Source organism: Alligator sinensis, unplaced genomic scaffold (genome assembly GCF_000455745.1).
Source record: "Alligator sinensis unplaced genomic scaffold, ASM45574v1 scaffold883_1, whole genome shotgun sequence".
NCBI classification, from domain to species: Eukaryota; Metazoa; Chordata; order Crocodylia; family Alligatoridae; genus Alligator; species Alligator sinensis.
The window spans coordinates 1,910,735-1,927,311 of record NW_005842009.1 but is presented as its reverse complement, the minus strand read 5'-3'; the positions used below and the strand labels follow the sequence as shown (position 1 = coordinate 1,927,311).

Below are 16,577 nucleotides of genomic sequence, written 5' to 3'. Positions count from 1 at the left end.
TAGGGAAAGGCCCCAGGTGAAGTGCAGCACAGATGGAGTTAGAAGAAGGCGCATCCTGGCATTGTGTGCCCCTCTGATCCCAGGCCTTCTGAAGTTCACCTGTCAAGTACCACTGAGTTGACTAAGTAAGAATAGAGTAAGTTCAGCGTAATCACAAAGCAATGACCTGATTGCTGAACAGTGTTGAACATTGCAGCTGAATGGTAAGAGCTTACAGCAAGAGGTTACAAGGTAATTAATCTCTGAGACAGTTCTCAGCATCAAGAGTTAGCAATTCACCTGGAAAAGCTGGTAATCACTAGGGATTTGACTGTGTGGCTGATAATAGTGGGTTTAATTTGCATGCAGTCACAGCTTCAATGGCAGAGCAATGATTTGAACCCAGAGCTTTTGAGCTTTATTTTTCTAGCTTAACGTAAGAGTGAGGACCAACCTTTTTTTCACTTACCTCAGTCCTTGAGAGCCTTTCTCTAAGCCCTCGCGTGAACCTGCCTGACGTTGGTGCACCCAACTTGACACTCCCAATGGTTTATTTTTTAACTGTAATTGCTCCAGCTGTGTTTTAGTGTGCTATGATTACTCCAGCTGTTTTCTTATTGTACGGTAATACAGTAGCTCCAGCTGTTTTCTTGCTATACTGTAATCACTCCAGCTGTTTTTCACTATACATTGATTAACTAGGCTTTTTTCTTCCCTCTTGAATTCAACTTGATACAATATACGCATTCTGCCTCTCAAGGGATCAATAATTCTCCCTGAGTATGGATATATTGTAAATTGTACATGTGGGTTTGTCTCGCTTACAGATCTATTCAGTTTATCTAAATTGGCTAATGATTGTGCATAAAGCTCTTTTGTTTTCTTTGAAACTAAAACTCACCTGGTACGTACATTACAACTTCATCATTTTGAAAGAACTGCTATTTTTTTTCCAGTTAAAATCACCTTCTGCTATTATTTTAAAAGTACAGCTTTACTCTAGAAAGTGCTTGTGTAAAAAAGTGCTCTCGTACTCTCAACGAGCTTTAGTTCAAAGTGCCCCACCACCATTTTTCAGCCTGGGGACACTGATACAACACTGCGGCTGCGGGGGGCCTGGTGCTTCCCTCCGTGGCTGCGGTGCCCCCCCCGGGACTGCCTGGGCTGGGTGCCTTCAAGCGGGTGTCACTGGGGGGTGCTGCTGCTGCTGCGGAGGCCCTCCCCGCAGCTCAGGGACTGCTCAGCCCACTGGCAGCTTGCCCTCACAGGGGTTTACATCGGTTTAAATTGAAATGGGGTTTTTAAAAACTCACCGCTTCAATTTAGGGAGAGTTACGCCAAAGTAAACCACCGTGGCATGTACAAGCAGCCTATAGGACTAAATCCATGAAAGGAGTTAGGTGCTTAAGTCCATTTTGGTTGCCTTGGTTCAACATGGTGCTGCTCAAAACGTATGCCTAGATGTAGATGCCTCCTTATAGCCCTGAGCCCAGTGCCTAAATCCTGAAGAGAGGCAGGACTTAAGACATTTCCCTATCCCCAGTGTTTCCTATTGGATATATTGGTTGACTGCACCCACTCACTGAGCTGGCTACCATGAATCTTTTTCAAAGCATCAAACTCTCACATGCACAGGGTAGGGTGTATCAGCACACAGCTCAGGGAAGATGATTCTGTAACGGCAGCCATGTACCTAAATCAAATCCCCTTTGTGGATTTAACCCACAGTGACTAATCAAAGTCTTCAGTGCCTTTTCCTCTTGGGAGCTGCTCAGAGCCTGCCAAAGCTCTGGGAGGGTGAGCTGGATTCTGGTCTGGCCCAGGCATCATCATCCAAGTGCTGAAGTCCAGGGTCAGCAGCGCAGGCAGGGGACCAAATTCCTTCCTCCTTTAACTGCACTAGTTTTAGTGGGATGAATTTGGCCCAATTTTTTTGGCGGAGTGGTACAGGTGTGCTTGGGAGCCTAGTTCAGAATTGCCCTTGCTGGGGATGATGCATGAGAAGGTATTCATCCAGTTTGGCTGAGGTTGCACACCTAGTAGCTTTTCTTTAACAAACAAAAAGAAAAGAAAACCACATGAAGAACATGAGGAGGCAGAGCCAGTGCACCAGGACTCAGGAGATTTGGATTTCACTCTTGTCTGCTGTGGGACCTTTTTGTTTCCTTCTGTCTTTCTGAACTGCAAACTCTTAGATAAAGGGGGCTTCTCTTACTATGTACCTGCCCAGTATATATCTTCATGGGACTATTACAGCCTCTAGTCATGATCATGATGTGAATAATTAGAAGCAAAAATAATAATAATGTAAACTGGGCACATAGGCTCTGGAGAGACTGAGATGCAATAAACATGGAATCCCTCGATGCTTCTCACAAAGCTAATTTCCAAATAGCTCTATCATGCAAACTTTTAACAACGGAAACTGGAGAGAATTAGTTTTAATTCTTGCCTTGCGTAGCTGTCCAGTCCTTTGAGTCTGAGACCGACATAAGGTTCTTATTAAAAAATATATGGGAAGTCTTTAATGAGCAACTGTCTGTGCAATTAATGAAAGTAGTGAAAATTCATGAATAATAGGACCCTTGATTGTGTTTTATTTTGCCTTTTTTGACATGAAGCAAGCAAACTTGATTTGCATAGTCTGTTTGTGTATTGCTGCAGAAAGCTGGATGCTCCTAGATGAGTCATCGGAAAAGAAATTGCTAGGTACATAGTGGAAAAGAACAAAGAGGGGATTTAGGAAAAAAAAGGTTGGAAACTCAGTTGGAAAAGGGACGGGAAGGTCACTCCCCTGTTGGAGCTCTTTTGAATAAAAACCGGTTGTCTCCTTTCATTGCCAGAGCTGAGAAAAACCCTGCTCCTGACACCAGTTGCTAAGCCAATGTTCTTGCAAATGTTTTTGCAAAGCAAAAGTTTTATTTTAATATATTAGTGACTTGTGCATTGCCGTCCCTAATGGCTAGCCACTGGAAGATTATATCCTACTGCTGCCACTAACCAATGGAGCTATCCCTGATACCAAGTAGTACTTGAAGGTCATAAGTTGCTGAGAGTCTGTATGGAGGACCCAGCTGTATAGTTTGGATTTGGATCTGAACCTGGGACTGTTTGGACCTCGGGTGTTGGTTTAGACCAGTGATTCTCAACCAGGGTGCCATAGCACCCTGTGGTGCCCCAAGATCATTAGAAGGGTGCCATGACATGTGAGGAGTTAAGCAGATGAATGCAGGCTCAGACTTGTCCCTGCCTGGCTGATCTCCCACCCCCACTATGCAGCCCCTTTGCATGGAGGTAAGCACTGTAATATATACATTAATTTTTTTAATTGGGTGCCATGCAATTCATAAAACTTACGTTGAGGGGGCCTTGAGTCCAGTGAGGGGTGCCTTGAGTCCAAAAGGCTGCAAACCACTGGTTTAGATGCTTCTTTCATATACGAAGTGAAGACCAAATGTCTCCCAGCTTCTGAAATGGTTCCAATGCAGGTTGGGTCAGTAGTTACTCTGTCCAAAATGCATTTGCCCACCTCATATTCCCAAATATGTCCTGGATTGGTAAATACAGCCTCTAGATCTAGCACAGTCAGGGCAACTGGAAGGAGAGGAAGGGTTGCCTTTCCTGGCATCCTACCCCAATTGCTGACAGGAGCAGCCTTGCCTCTGTGCACGGGAATCCTCTAACTTCCACCTCCCAGTCGGTTCCTGTTTTACCATGAAACTGGCTGTACATCAGGGGCAAGTTGCAGGCAAAGGTGGTGCAAGCCAGGCCCCCCACAACCTTCCAACATATCCCCTTCACACAGAGATCAATGACAAAGCGGGGGAAATGGCAGCACCTCTCTGTTCTGTCCCCTCTGAGGTTATTCCAGGACGTTAAGTGATGAAGCGTCTCCATTATGAGATGGAACGGCTCATTAGCAGGCAGAGCGCTGGTGGCCAGAGCACTTCTCAAGGCATATAGGAGGATTCCTAGGGCTAGATGCAGAAGGGGATGCTTTCATTTCTGCTTGCACACACTGTCCCCAAGATCCAAGACTTGAGTGGTATTGATTCAAGACTCCTCCTTCCCTGCTCTCTTCTCTGTGTGTGCTTGGGAGGCGAGCAGCAGGGAGCACTGGTTTGTTGATCCTCAAACTGTTGTTCAAGTGTCAGCGTGTGAGTTGTGGGAATCTACTACCATGCAAAGCCTGGAAATAGTGGATCCTGTCTACAGAAAGGGAGGGGACCTAGCTTTGGTGGTCTTTAGAGGAATTGCTGAAACAAGGCAATAGCAGCAGCATCAATTGGAGCTTTTGTTGATTCTTGCACATGTGCTCAAACACACAGATGTGTACATCCACATACACAAAATGCCCCCACCTTCAGACACACAAGGCTATGCATATGCACACTCGTTCATGCACACATGCACTCTTTGATGCATGTGAATGCATCTACACACCTCTCAATCCATGATCACATGTATATGTGGGCACACGCACACTTACATGCATATATTCACAGATATGCTTTCACGTGTGTAAACACTTCCCTACAGCTAGTGTGAACCAGAAGGACTTGGAACATTTTCTGCCACAGAAGCATAAAAAAGTTGTGTAATTAGCGGTAAACTACTGAGGAGAGCAAATCATTCTCTACTTAGGAACAGTCACAGTCATGCATGTGTGTTGCTTTATTTAAAATGTTTAAGGAGGAAAAAAAAAAGGCTCTTCAAAGGATTCAGTTTTGGCACAACAAAAGCATAAATCCCCCCTCTATTACTGTAGAATGAAAACCTCTTAAAGATATGAGCAGCAGAAGAATAAAACACCCCCCATAACACACACACTTTCTCTACGTGCTGAGGTGTACTGTACACATTAGTGAAGAAATCACTGGAGTTCACTTAAACTGCTGTGTTCAGATGTTTATACAAAATGTCAGCAGCAGTAATAGTTGCACATTACTAACTCAGTGCCTAAGCAGCAGGGTAGAACTGAATGCTTTTTGCCTCTGGAGACTTGAGTTCAAAATCAGTCTTGTCTCACATGTGAAATGAGGTTTCCTTTCTTCCTGCTCCTTTTTGTTTTTATAGTCGCAAGCCACATTGTTCTAGGTGGCTGTTTGATTTATCTGGCTTGCCAAGCAGTGACACTCATTCAGTAGGCTCTGAACAGTAGGTCCTGGCTGGAACAGTGACGGGGTTACAGGGCAGGACTGAGGGGCACGAGCAGAGCTGTGGGAAGGTCCCCAACCCAGAATAGCTGGGTGGATAAGAGGGCATCAGCATAACTGGGTGTGGGCTCTGGACTGGAATAGCGGGGGGTGTCGCAGGTTGGGACTGAGGTGCATTAGCCAAGCTGTGCGGAGCTCGGGATGATGTATCAGAGAGCACTGCATATCAGAAAGGAGGAGCGATGGTGGAGCTGTGGGAGGAGGACTGAGCCGGGGCTATCAGCATTCCTTCTTTGTTAGCACTAAAAATCCACTGCCAGGCTTCAGAGAAATATTAAAGAAAAACATGCGCTTTCAATTCATGCCAGAAACAAGGCTTCTATCAGCTGCTGCTCGGCTGCTGATACGACTTGCAAGCAGTCAAAAGCAGGCACCGTGGGATGGCGCGGCAAGGGCAGCTTTATCCTAGAGCTCCCGTTACAGGGAGAGTGAACTTGTTTATTGGAGCCATCGGGGAGTCGGCCCTTACCCCGTGCTTGTTCTCTCTGCTATTTCACATCAGGACTGGATCGCAGCAAATCCTGCTGCTTTGCAGAGTGTAGGCATGACCAGATGGGATGAGACCCAGGCTCCGTCTGCTGTGGCCTCCTGTCTGTGACAGTGGCCAGCCTCAGTGGGAGGTGAAAGTCGCCCTGGGGGAGCAGACTATCCCCGAGGCAAGCCTCTATGCAGAGCACCAGGGGTAAGCCCTGAAGTGTGAGATATTCTATCCCTTCCAAAACGTCTCGTCAGCACTGCTTCAACTCTGGACAGCCTTGCTATTCATGTAATGAGAATGTATGAACTTGCAGAGCTCTTGGGCAGCCCTGGTACCATGGGGGCTGGTAAGGCTGGGATTGTTTTCTTTTAAGTTTTCTGCTCTGGTTTATGTTTCGGTGCATGCTTGTGGGTGCACACGCACTGCTGTTTCTAAGCAGCCAAAAGTGAGTGTACCAGCAAGGGAGACGTGTGCTGTGCTCAAGTCTGCTTCTAGACTCAGACTTGATACTGCCCCTCTGGAGCCCATCCCCCATGTTAGAATCATAGAAAATGAGGGTTGGAAGGGACCTCAGGAGGCTATCTAGTCTAATCCTTGCTCAAAGCATGACCACCCCAACTAGATCATCCCAACCAAGGCTTTGTCTAGCTGGGTCTTAAAAACCTCCAAGGGTGGAGCTTCCACCACCTCTCTGGGTAACCTGTTCCAGCATTTTACTACCCTCCTAGCGAGAAAATTCTTCCTAATATCTAACCTAAACTTCCGCTGCTGCAACTTGAGACCATTGCTCCTTGTTCCGTCATCTTCCCCCATTGAGAACAGTCCAGCTCCATCCTCTTCTGAACCTCCCTTCAGGTAGTTGAAGGCTGCTATTAAACCCCCCCCTCAGTCTTCTCTTCTCTAGACTAAATAAACCCAGTTTCTTCAGCCTCTCCTCAGAAGTCATGTCCCCCAACCTCCTCACCATTTTTGTTGCCCTCTGCTGGACTCTCTTCAATCTGTCCACATCCTTTCTGTAATGGGGGCCCAAAACTGAATACAGTACTCCAGATGTGGCCTCACCAGTGCTGAATAGAGGGGTATAATCACTTCCCTTGACTTCCTGGCAACACACCTACCAATGCAGCCCAGGATGCCATTGGCCTTTTTGGCAACAAGTGCACACTGTTGGCTCATATTCAGCGTATTGTCCACTGTAACCCCCAGGTCCTTTTCTGCAGAGCTGCTGCCCAGCCAGTCATCCCCCAGCCTGTGCCGGTGCATGGGATTGCTCCATCCTAAGTGCAGGACTTTGCACTTATCCTTGTTGAACCTCATAAGATTTCTTTTGGCCTAATCATCCAATTTGTCTAGGTCACTCCAAATCCTAGCCCTTCCCTCCAGCATATCTACTACTCCACCCAGCTTGGTGTCATCTGCAGACTTGGTGAGGGTGCGCTCTATGCCAGCTTCCAGGTCATAATGAAGACATTGAACAAAACTGGCCCCAGGACCGACCCCTGGGGCACTCCACTTGATACCGGCTGCCAAGTAGACATCAAGCCATTGATTACTACTCTCTGAGCCTGATGCTCCAGCCAATTTTCTATCCACCTTACAGTCCATTCATCCAGATCGTACTTCCTTAGTTTGCCTGTGACACTGTTGTGAGAGACTGTATCAAAAGACTTGCTATAATCAAGGTATACCACATCTATTGCTCTCTCCGTGCCCCCAGAGCCAGTCTTCTCATCATAGAAGGCAATCAGGGTGGTCAGGCATGACTTGCCCTTGGTGAATCCATGCTGACTATTCCTAATCACCTTCTTCTCTTCCAACTGCTTAAAAATGGATTCCTTGAGGATCTTCTCCATGATTTTTCCAGGGACTGAGGTGAGGCTGACTGCTTTGTAGTTCCTTGGAGCCTCCTGTTTTCCTTTCTTAAATATGGGCACTATGTTTGCTCTTTTCCAATCATCTGGGACCTCTCCTGGTCACCATGAGTTTTCAAAGATAATGGCCAGTGGCTCTGCAATCACATCAACCAACTCCCTCAGCACCCTTGGTTGCATCCCACCTGGCCCCAGAGATTTGTGTGTGTCCAGCTTTCCTAAATAGTCCCTAACCTGTTTTTTCACCACTGTTGGCTGCTCAGCTCCTCCCCAAACTGTGCTGCCAGGTGCAGTAGTCTGGGAAGCTGACCTTGCCTGTGGAGGAGGCTGAGGTGAAAAAGACACTGAGCACTTTAGCCTTTTCTGCATCCTCTGTCACTAGGTTGCCTCCCCCATTCAGTAAAGTACCCACGCTTTCCCTGATCCTCCTTTTGCGACCGTCATACTTATATTATAGAAACCCTTCTTGGTATCCTTCACATCCCTTGCTAGCTGCAACTCCAATTGCGCTTTGGCCTTCCTGACTTCATCCCTGCCTGCCCAAGCATGTTCAGAAGCATCTGGCCATTTGAGGTCTGCTGTAAAATTGGGGCCTAATTTGAATGGCAGCATCCTTTTGGGGATAGGGCTTGGATGGAAAGAAACCCGGGTTTACCCTGGCCCTACCAGTGACCTGCTGTCTAGTTTGGGGCAGATCAGTCCCCCTATCTGAGATTCTCTTCCCCGTCTGTACAATGGGGAGTAGCAATGCTGACCTCCTATAATGTGCTTGCAGATTTTGTGGACAGAAACACTTGTATATGTGTTGACTGTTATTAGATTGGTTCATGATCACTGAGAAGTAATTTATAGTGATCATCATAATCTAATCCCAATCATATCCCCCTTTCTGTAAAGTGCCCAGCACAACGGGGACCTGTATTATCTCGGGGCCTCTTAGACACTGCTGCAGTACAAATAATAATGAATAATGTCTGTCTCTGCATAGTTACTGTGCTTCTGAACACCCCTCATAGGGTGTGGTGAAGATTGTTTGGTCACTAAAATGCTTCGATAGCTTCAGAGAGAGAGAGAAGATGTTATAGAAGGGCAACGTAGTAATCAGTTCCAGGCTGCCACTGAGGATTATGTCTTGCCTAATGGGCAATGGGAGCGTGCTGGAAAGTTTGTGCTGAAGCCTCTTTTGCTGTGAAACATCAGGTGCATTGCTAACACTTGTAATTAAATGGAACATTTGCATAGTGTTGGTCATGGTTTCAATTTGCAGATAAATTCTCTGCATTTGTTTCCAGGAGGAGAAAAAATATATCTCTTTCTCTCTCTGCCCCAAAGGTTTCCATAATGCTCCATGAATTTAATAAGTGTCTTGCATACATGTGTAGGACACAGCACCCCTGATTAAATTAACTTGTAAATCAAGTGGAAATTGTGTATTTGCATGGTGGGAGCAGCACGCCAGGCGATCCCTCTCCTATGGCCGTGTAATTAGATCTGAGCAAAGGCTGCAAAAAAATTGTCCACGGCTGTTTATTTGAATGAGGAACTGAATTCCCGTCCCCTGCCTCCGCACCGCTATTGCATTTGCTTGTGGTGGGTATTCCATCTGGAGACTTCTCTGGCAGGGATGTTCACGAAAATGAATGGTGTTCATGAGAAACACATTTTGACCTTGCAGTCTCTCTCAGGCCTTGAAGCATCGTGGCACTAAGCATTTGCCTAATTTTTATTGATTCAATGCAGTTACCTGGGGGCATAAAATTAGGTATATGCTCAAGTTCGTTTCTGAATGGTGGCCTCACTGCACTCTTGACTCTGAGTTGCCTTGATCCAGCCAAGGGCTGGGAGCACTTCCATATCACCTTCACGTCCATTTGGAATTAATCAGAATAGCTCAAACATTGAACACGTGCAACAAACTGCTTGTGAACTGCTTGTGAAGGTGCTACATACAGGCTGAGCACCTTTTGGAGACATTGTAGATAACAGATGGATTTGACCAAAGTCCAAGCCGCTCCTGGAGAAAAGAGGAAACAGTGCATGAAAGCAAGTCACCTGCTTTTGCTACAAAGGTACATCTCTAGCCAGGGTTTGCAACCTGTTTTGAGCAAACCTGAGTTGAGTTTTCAGTGAGTCTTGGAAAAGTTAGTGTTGTACTGAAACCCTGAAAATGCCCATTCAGCACTGAACTGGGCAACCCTTAGGGCTTTTGACCCAAGTAATTTCCTCCTTGGCCCTTCATGCACAAAATGAAACATGAGGGTAAGACTTGTATTTGACTCAGTCCCCCAGGATCCCAAACTGTAGAATTAACAAAGATGTTTTGAGCCCAAAACAAATAGCAATGGTTTCAATGCAGCCTGTATCGCATGTAAAACTAAAAAGCCTATTTCCAAGTAGGCAGTTTCAGGAAGGCCCAGCTAATGGCTGTTAATAATGTCTTTGGACTTTTCATCCTAGCTGTTATTTCATCAGCTCAGCCCCTGTGCATAGCGTTTAGCTTTTTTTAAGTGGGTATAATTGCTCCCTCTGCCTGAAATTAGAGGGTGCATTTTTCAAGCATTAAAGCTTGTAGCAGATGATACTGCTCATGAATAGTGATCTTTGCAAAGCAATTGCCTGTTCTGTCCTCCTTAATAACAACCTTGGGTTGGGGGATGAAAAAAGATGCACGCTCAATGAGTGCATATTGATCCTAGTGTCTTCAACTGTTGTTATTGTTTGTGGTTATTATTATTATTGTTGTTGTTAATTAGAGGGAATGGCTCTGCCACACCAAACCTGCCAGATTGTTCGCAGATTAGATGCTACCCAAGGCTTTTATAGTAAGTATCAGGGCAGCACTCAGCACAGTCTCCAGGCTTGTGAGAGTGAAGGGGACTGTCACTTGGTGGAATACACACGTACCCACGCTACGACCACGGGGCTCTGTCCTCCTCTAGTGGCTGGCTCCTGCAGACAACGTTGTGAGTCCACGGCTGGTTTTAGGCAACTGGGTCTGTCCATTTAGCTCCAACCGTAGAGGCTTGTGGCTTTCAGATCCACAGGTTCAGTTTCCGAAGATGAGCCGGTGAGGGCTGTAATCGAAGAGGTCCTTTCCAACAATAGCTTATGTGAGATTCTGTCTGCCCTGGCAGTATGGGAGGGTGCAGCAGTCAGGTCACCAGGAAGCTTAAGTCCCTGGTTTATAGGTGTGGATGTTACGTAGGGCTAGGATTTTCAGCACTTGCCTAACTGCTCCTGTTGAGATCCGTAGCCAGCTTCCCCCCGCCCCGAGGTGGGTGGCAGCGGAGATGAAAGGGGCCGGTCTCTCTTCTGCTTGCACCGTCTGATGCTTCTGTTGTTGGGAGGGGGCCACGCTCTGTCATTGCTACTGTGACTCACTCCAGAGCACTTGCAGCCTGGGTCGGTGTCTGTTTTGCCTTGCTGTGTGTTTGAGTCAACGCTATTGTAAAAATGATGATACATTCTGGCCTGAGGCCTTTTCAGAGCTGGATATTTTGGTGCTGGATGAAGGGGTTGTGGGGTGGGGTGAGAGGATGTTCTCTGTTCAAGTGAAGCACAGAGCACCAAGGGAGGAGGGGCAGGTTTTGGAGATGGGAAGGGGACCTTGTTAAATGTGTCCCAGGCAGACCCAGAGAGTAGGTCTGGGGCTGGTTAGGCTGGTTACAGGGCTGGCCCCGAGTGACTTGGTTTGGAGCAGGCTTTTCCTGCCTCTTAACCAGGTAGGAGCAATGTCCCAAAGATTAAGGTTCAGAACCACAAGAGGCGGGGATACAAAGGTACATCTTGGCTGCACTGTGCAGCCTTTCTAGTTGAGACCACTGAAGAGCATGAGACCACCAGCATTAGGGAACCAGGGAGGTAGAGGGAGCTGAGCCTAGCATACCTGAGGAGAGTAGACGGAGCTGAAAAGTCGGTACTTGGCAGCACGTACTATTATCTAAGGCCGTAGTCCACCCCAGTCCCATGAATAGCAGCTTTTGGCTGACTGGATGGCATCTCAGTATAGTCTGACATGCAGCAGTGAGTGCTGGAGCAAGTGAGGCAAAGTAAAGTGATGGCCTGGACTTCAGCAGGGATTTGGCATGATCTCATCACAGGTGGGGCAGAGAGGCCTGGATAAGGAGAACCTGCCCCTTCCCTGGGCTCTAGTCTCAGTCTCTAATATGGATTAGTGCTCTTGCCTCCCTCGCCTACAAGGACATGAGGTTTATTGCCTCCTGTGCTAGAGCCTTTACCTTTTGGGAAATGTAGAGCAGGCTAGTGCGTTAGTGCTGGTCAGGACACCTGGGCTTCATTTTCTCTCTGTGGCAAGACCACGGACTAGTCATTTCCCTCCTTCACTCTTTGTCTATTAGATGGTAAGCACTTTGCAGCACAGGCTGCCCTTCACTGTGCTTGGGTCTGTGCAGCAAAGAACACAAAGGGTGAGCCCAGTGGTGACCAGCTGGTCATGTAATACAAATTACTCCTTTGCAGAGCTTAATTGATACCTTCTGCATTTCCACCCTTCCTTTTAATTCCAGGTAGGAACATCTAAGTGTGGCAGAAATGCCTGTTTTCCTCAGATCCTCTGCTGTGTTTTGCAGACCATGTTTGGGCAAGCATCCAAAGCCGGGCTATTCCAAACGTGCTCTCCCTTAGCGCACTCGTCATGACTATTCTGCTTGTGAATCCAACCAGCACCTGTGTCTCTCTCTTTACCGTTGTGCTTTTCCAAAGTGGTGGGCTGACTGTATTCAACAGAATGCAATTAAGATGCCCCAATAAAATATATACGAGCAGAAATAGCCAACAGATTCAACATCCGTGGGTTGGTTTGAGTGCCGGTTTATGGTGAATTGAGAGCTCCTGTTGAAGCAATCAGGCCAGAATGCACAAGATTACGCAGGGAGATTCGGGAAATGGTTTTTTTTCTTTCTTTGGGCTGTTAAACTTTATCAGGTTCTGCTTTTGCCTCCCTTGCCTTACTGTGGACATGAGGTTTATTACCTCCAATGCAAGAACGAGGGGTGGGGGGAGAGGTCTGAGCATTTATCCATATGTCAGTAAATCTGCCCTGTGCTCTAGATGGGTGGAAAAGGAAAGCTCTGTTTCTACTTTCCAGAGGCTGCTCTCTGTGCTCTGTGCCATGGCGTGGCAGTGCAGGGTTTCTGTAGGTCCAGACAGAAACATTATCCAAGGATCCCAAAGCTCTGCACAGACATTCCTTAACTGTGCCCCAGAGCAGCCCTGTGAACTAGGATTATTAGCCCCATTTCTCTGATGGTCATATGAAAGTCTTAAGGGGTCAGATGATTTGCCCAGGGTCTCATGACCCGTCAGGTGTGAAGCTGGGTAAGGAGGTCAGTCTGGACGCTGCATTCTGTTCTCAAAGCTACAAGTGCCAGCTGGTGAGAGTTGGCAGAGCTCAAGGCATTACTGTAAGGTGGTATGGGAAGAGAGTATCCTCTTCCTATCTCCTCTCTGCAGGGAGCAGCAGATCATCAGCTGGGAGAGGGCAGTGGGGAAGCACTTGTCAGAGCTTCAGTCTGATATTTCCTTCTTTAGCACAGTCTTGTGGATCCCAATGGCTGTAATGTTTAATTACCTTTGGATGAACTGAGGTAGGGGCTTGACTCAGAAGCAGGAAATAGAGAGGTATTCAGTGGTGTCAGAGCAGATCCTTGGCTTTTACATCCCCCTTTGTTTATTGATGAACTCCAGAACAACCCTGAAACCACAATGGCCCCTTTGTAACTTTTGTCGAGGTACGTGCACAGCCCCATCACTGCAGCATTTTAGCTGATAACAGCCTTTGATATATTTAGCCTCAGGGCACCCCTGTGAGCAAGGACAGTACTGCTGTGCCTGTCTTACAGGTGGAGACTATGGGCACAAAGAGCCCACGACCTGCCCGTGGCTGCACAGGGGGTCTGTGGCACAGCAGAAAAAAATAAAACCTGGGTCTCCCAACTCCCATGTTGGTGTCCTAAACCCCTGGTCCGTCTTTCCCAGGCTCTCTGGGCAGACCCCTCCCCACCCCCTGTGGCAGCTCCATGCTCTCTATCTGGGGCTGGCAGGAGATGGTAGAGCCAGTGACTTCTGACACTTCTGACCTGCAGCTGTCACAAGGAACTGAGGCAGGTCCAATGTAGCCCCCCTGGGCTCCAGAGGTTTCTGAACGAGTGCTGGGTATCTAGGTTGTAGTCGTATTGGTAGAGGCAAAAGGAATCAGAACTCATGGCAGAGGTGATCTCTTTGATTAGACCAAGTAGATTTTTGCAAAAAAAAATAAATTCTTTAGTTGCAAGCTTTCCGGCACAAGCAGTGAATGAGTGCTAAGAATTTGCTACTGGCTGAGGAGTGTTTTAGTCTGGGAATCCTGAGGACCAGATCCTGAACAGAGGTAAGTGGGTGTACTTCCAGGAAAGGCATTAGAGCTATGGCACCTTACACCAGCTGGGGGTCTGGGGTGACAGTCTGTGTGGCTGCTTTCTGGCTTCTCGCTGTGCTGAGTAAAAATGCCTTGTTAAGGAGTTACCCGGCTCCCACAAACTCTGCAGTTACCAGGTGCATTGATCTACAGGGCTTTACAACCTGAACTCTGAATTTCTTGGCCTTTACGGAGGTTGGGGGATTGAATTGGATACAGTCTTTTGTATGGCAGTGGCTGGGCTCTGTTTGGGAGGAACGGGCATCATTATGCATCTGTGGTTTTTTTATGCTTTTTTTTGGACTCTTCTGAGATCAGAAGGTGTCTCAGGGAAGCTGACTTGTCTTTCCCTGCTGAATCCTATCTGTCTGTCTTTTCTTTATTTTAGTCCCCGGAGGCATTGCTTCAGAGTCGCTCACATTCACTCCTTTGGAGGACATGATCTTTCTGAAATGGGAAGAGCCAGTGGAGCCTAACGGTCTCATCACCCAGTATGAGGTATGTTTTCTGAGCCAGGGCTGTCCAACTTCTAAGCAGCCAAGGGCCACACCAGCAGCGACTGCATGCCCACAGACTGTAGCAGTGCGAGCCATGATCCTCCTGGGCTGCAAACCACTCGATGGCCCCTTCTTCTCTCCTTGTCTGCTGCACCATTTGTCCTCACTCCTGTCCCACGGCTGCACCTTATGCTCATGCACCCCCACCCCACACACACTGCTGTGCTGTGCCCTGCCCCCACATGCTCTTCTCCCCCTCAACCCCCCATACCATGCACCACCTCCCCTGCAGGGGCAGGCAGTGGAAACTGGAGGAGGGAGGGAAAGCCAGGGGACTCCAGCTGCCCTTGCAACCAGAGCAGTTGAGGAGTGGTGGCCAGGCAGGAACCTGGGGATGCTAACTTAACCCCTTGCAGGCCTTGTGTGCCAGTTGGACAGCTCTGCTTTAAGCCATTGCTAAATGCTATGGGAAAAAATTGCTGGGGCCAGGTGTGATGCACACACCAATAACTTAGTGACTACCCCTTGAATGTATCAGGCCTTGTTAACATACTATATATCTTTTACTTGAGCCTTGGAAATATGACCTAAAATGTACTGGGTAGAAAGCAAAAATAATAATTATTAAATAAAAGTAATGATGATAACAGTAATATAACCCAAGATATTATCTTGTCTCTGCCACTGATTTACTGGATAGTCCTAGTTGCATCCTGTAGATCCAGTAGTTGGGTATGTTCTTTTCAAGATACCTAATTATAGACATACAGAGCCTGATCTTCAAAGGGCATTGGGAGTTGTGCGGTCTTAACATCTCTGACAGTGACAGCCTAGCCCAGTGCCACTGGACAGCCAAAAAATGAGGCGCACAAAATGAGAAGCTGCACAGGAAAACTTGCTTTGAAATCTCCCAGTGCCTCTGTTTCCCCAGGGGATGGTTCCCAGTTAATTCTCAAGACAACAGTGAGGCATCAGTTAAGCATGCATGTGAGAAGGGGAAACACCATTTAAAAGCTGAGGAGTATTAGCTCTCCCAGCTGCTGTTTTTCTGTAGCAGGTCCCAAAGGCCTTATAACATCTGGGAACCCAAAAGACCTGCTCCTTGTTGGTCAGGCTACACTGAAAGAGCTGATAGAGTTGATTCCTTTATCAGCAAGGCAACAAGAAGAAACTTGCTTTGTCTCTCTTTCTGCTCACTTCAATGTGGAGAGAAAATGTCACATTGTGACTGGTGCATTTCTTGAATGGGCATGTTGGTGTGTGTGGGCTCCGCCATGTCTCCCAAATGCAGCCAGGCAAGACTCCTTCTTATCTCTCTGCTTTTCATCCTTTGCTTCAGCCTCTTTGACATCAACAAAATTATTAGAGCAAGGAAACAGACAAATGAAAAGCTGATTGCTATCTCCATTCCCTGTGCTGCCGCGCTCCTGGCTGGACTGCGGCTTCTGGGGAATGATGATGACTGGGGACTCAGCATTCATTCTGGAAATGCCGGGTTTAATCTTGGAGATTAAGGGCAACCACATTGGTGCCGCTACCTTCAAGCCCGTCACTTGGAGCATGCGATCCAGCCTGCCTCTTGCCGACCGTAGGGTGGAGTCTGTCTCATTCTCTCTCTCTCTCTTTCTCTCTTCCTCTTCAATGTCCCTACAATCACTTTGCGATGGCTTTCAGATGAGACGCCCTGCTTGGGACTCGTATTTAAAAAGGACAGCATCACCCATTTCAACAGGAGGCTCTGGAGAGGCTGGCGGATGTCTCTGTGCTGCACAGAGTGTGTTAGCTTTAACTCCTCTCTGACATCTAAAGTGAAAAAGGAGTTGGGGGATAGTTCATCTTACATCCCAGCATGGGCGACTGGTGCCTCCTGAGTCTTGGGGGGCACCAGGTCGCCTACAGGGGGGTTCCTCACTGCCTCTTGCTGACAGGGGAGGGGGCTGCACTTCCGCTGACACTTCCTGTTTCGTGGCTGGGTTTCCAGGGGGTGCACGGCTGATCTCAGGGGGTGCACATGCACCCGCGTGCACCCCTTACGCGTTGCCAATGAATCCCAGTGAGCTTCCATCCCACAGACTGCTTGGCTTGAGCAGGCCCTTAGGTGGGAATAACAAAGCAGAGGCG

The 16,577-nt window shown here is 47.6% G+C and overlaps 1 protein-coding gene across 10 annotated transcripts in view; it reads left to right on the top strand.

Annotated features, from left to right (window-relative positions):
• Window positions 1-16,577, top strand: part of PTPRU (protein tyrosine phosphatase, receptor type U) — a 408,251-nt gene that overhangs the window by 276,105 nt on the left and 115,569 nt on the right. For all 10 annotated transcript variants that reach the window (XM_025201929.1, XM_025201930.1, XM_025201928.1 and 7 more), the window contains one exon: window positions 14,348-14,457. In XM_025201929.1, coding sequence (XP_025057714.1) covers window positions 14,348-14,457 — 110 coding nt within the window. The remainder of the gene's footprint in view (window positions 1-14,347; window positions 14,458-16,577) is intronic.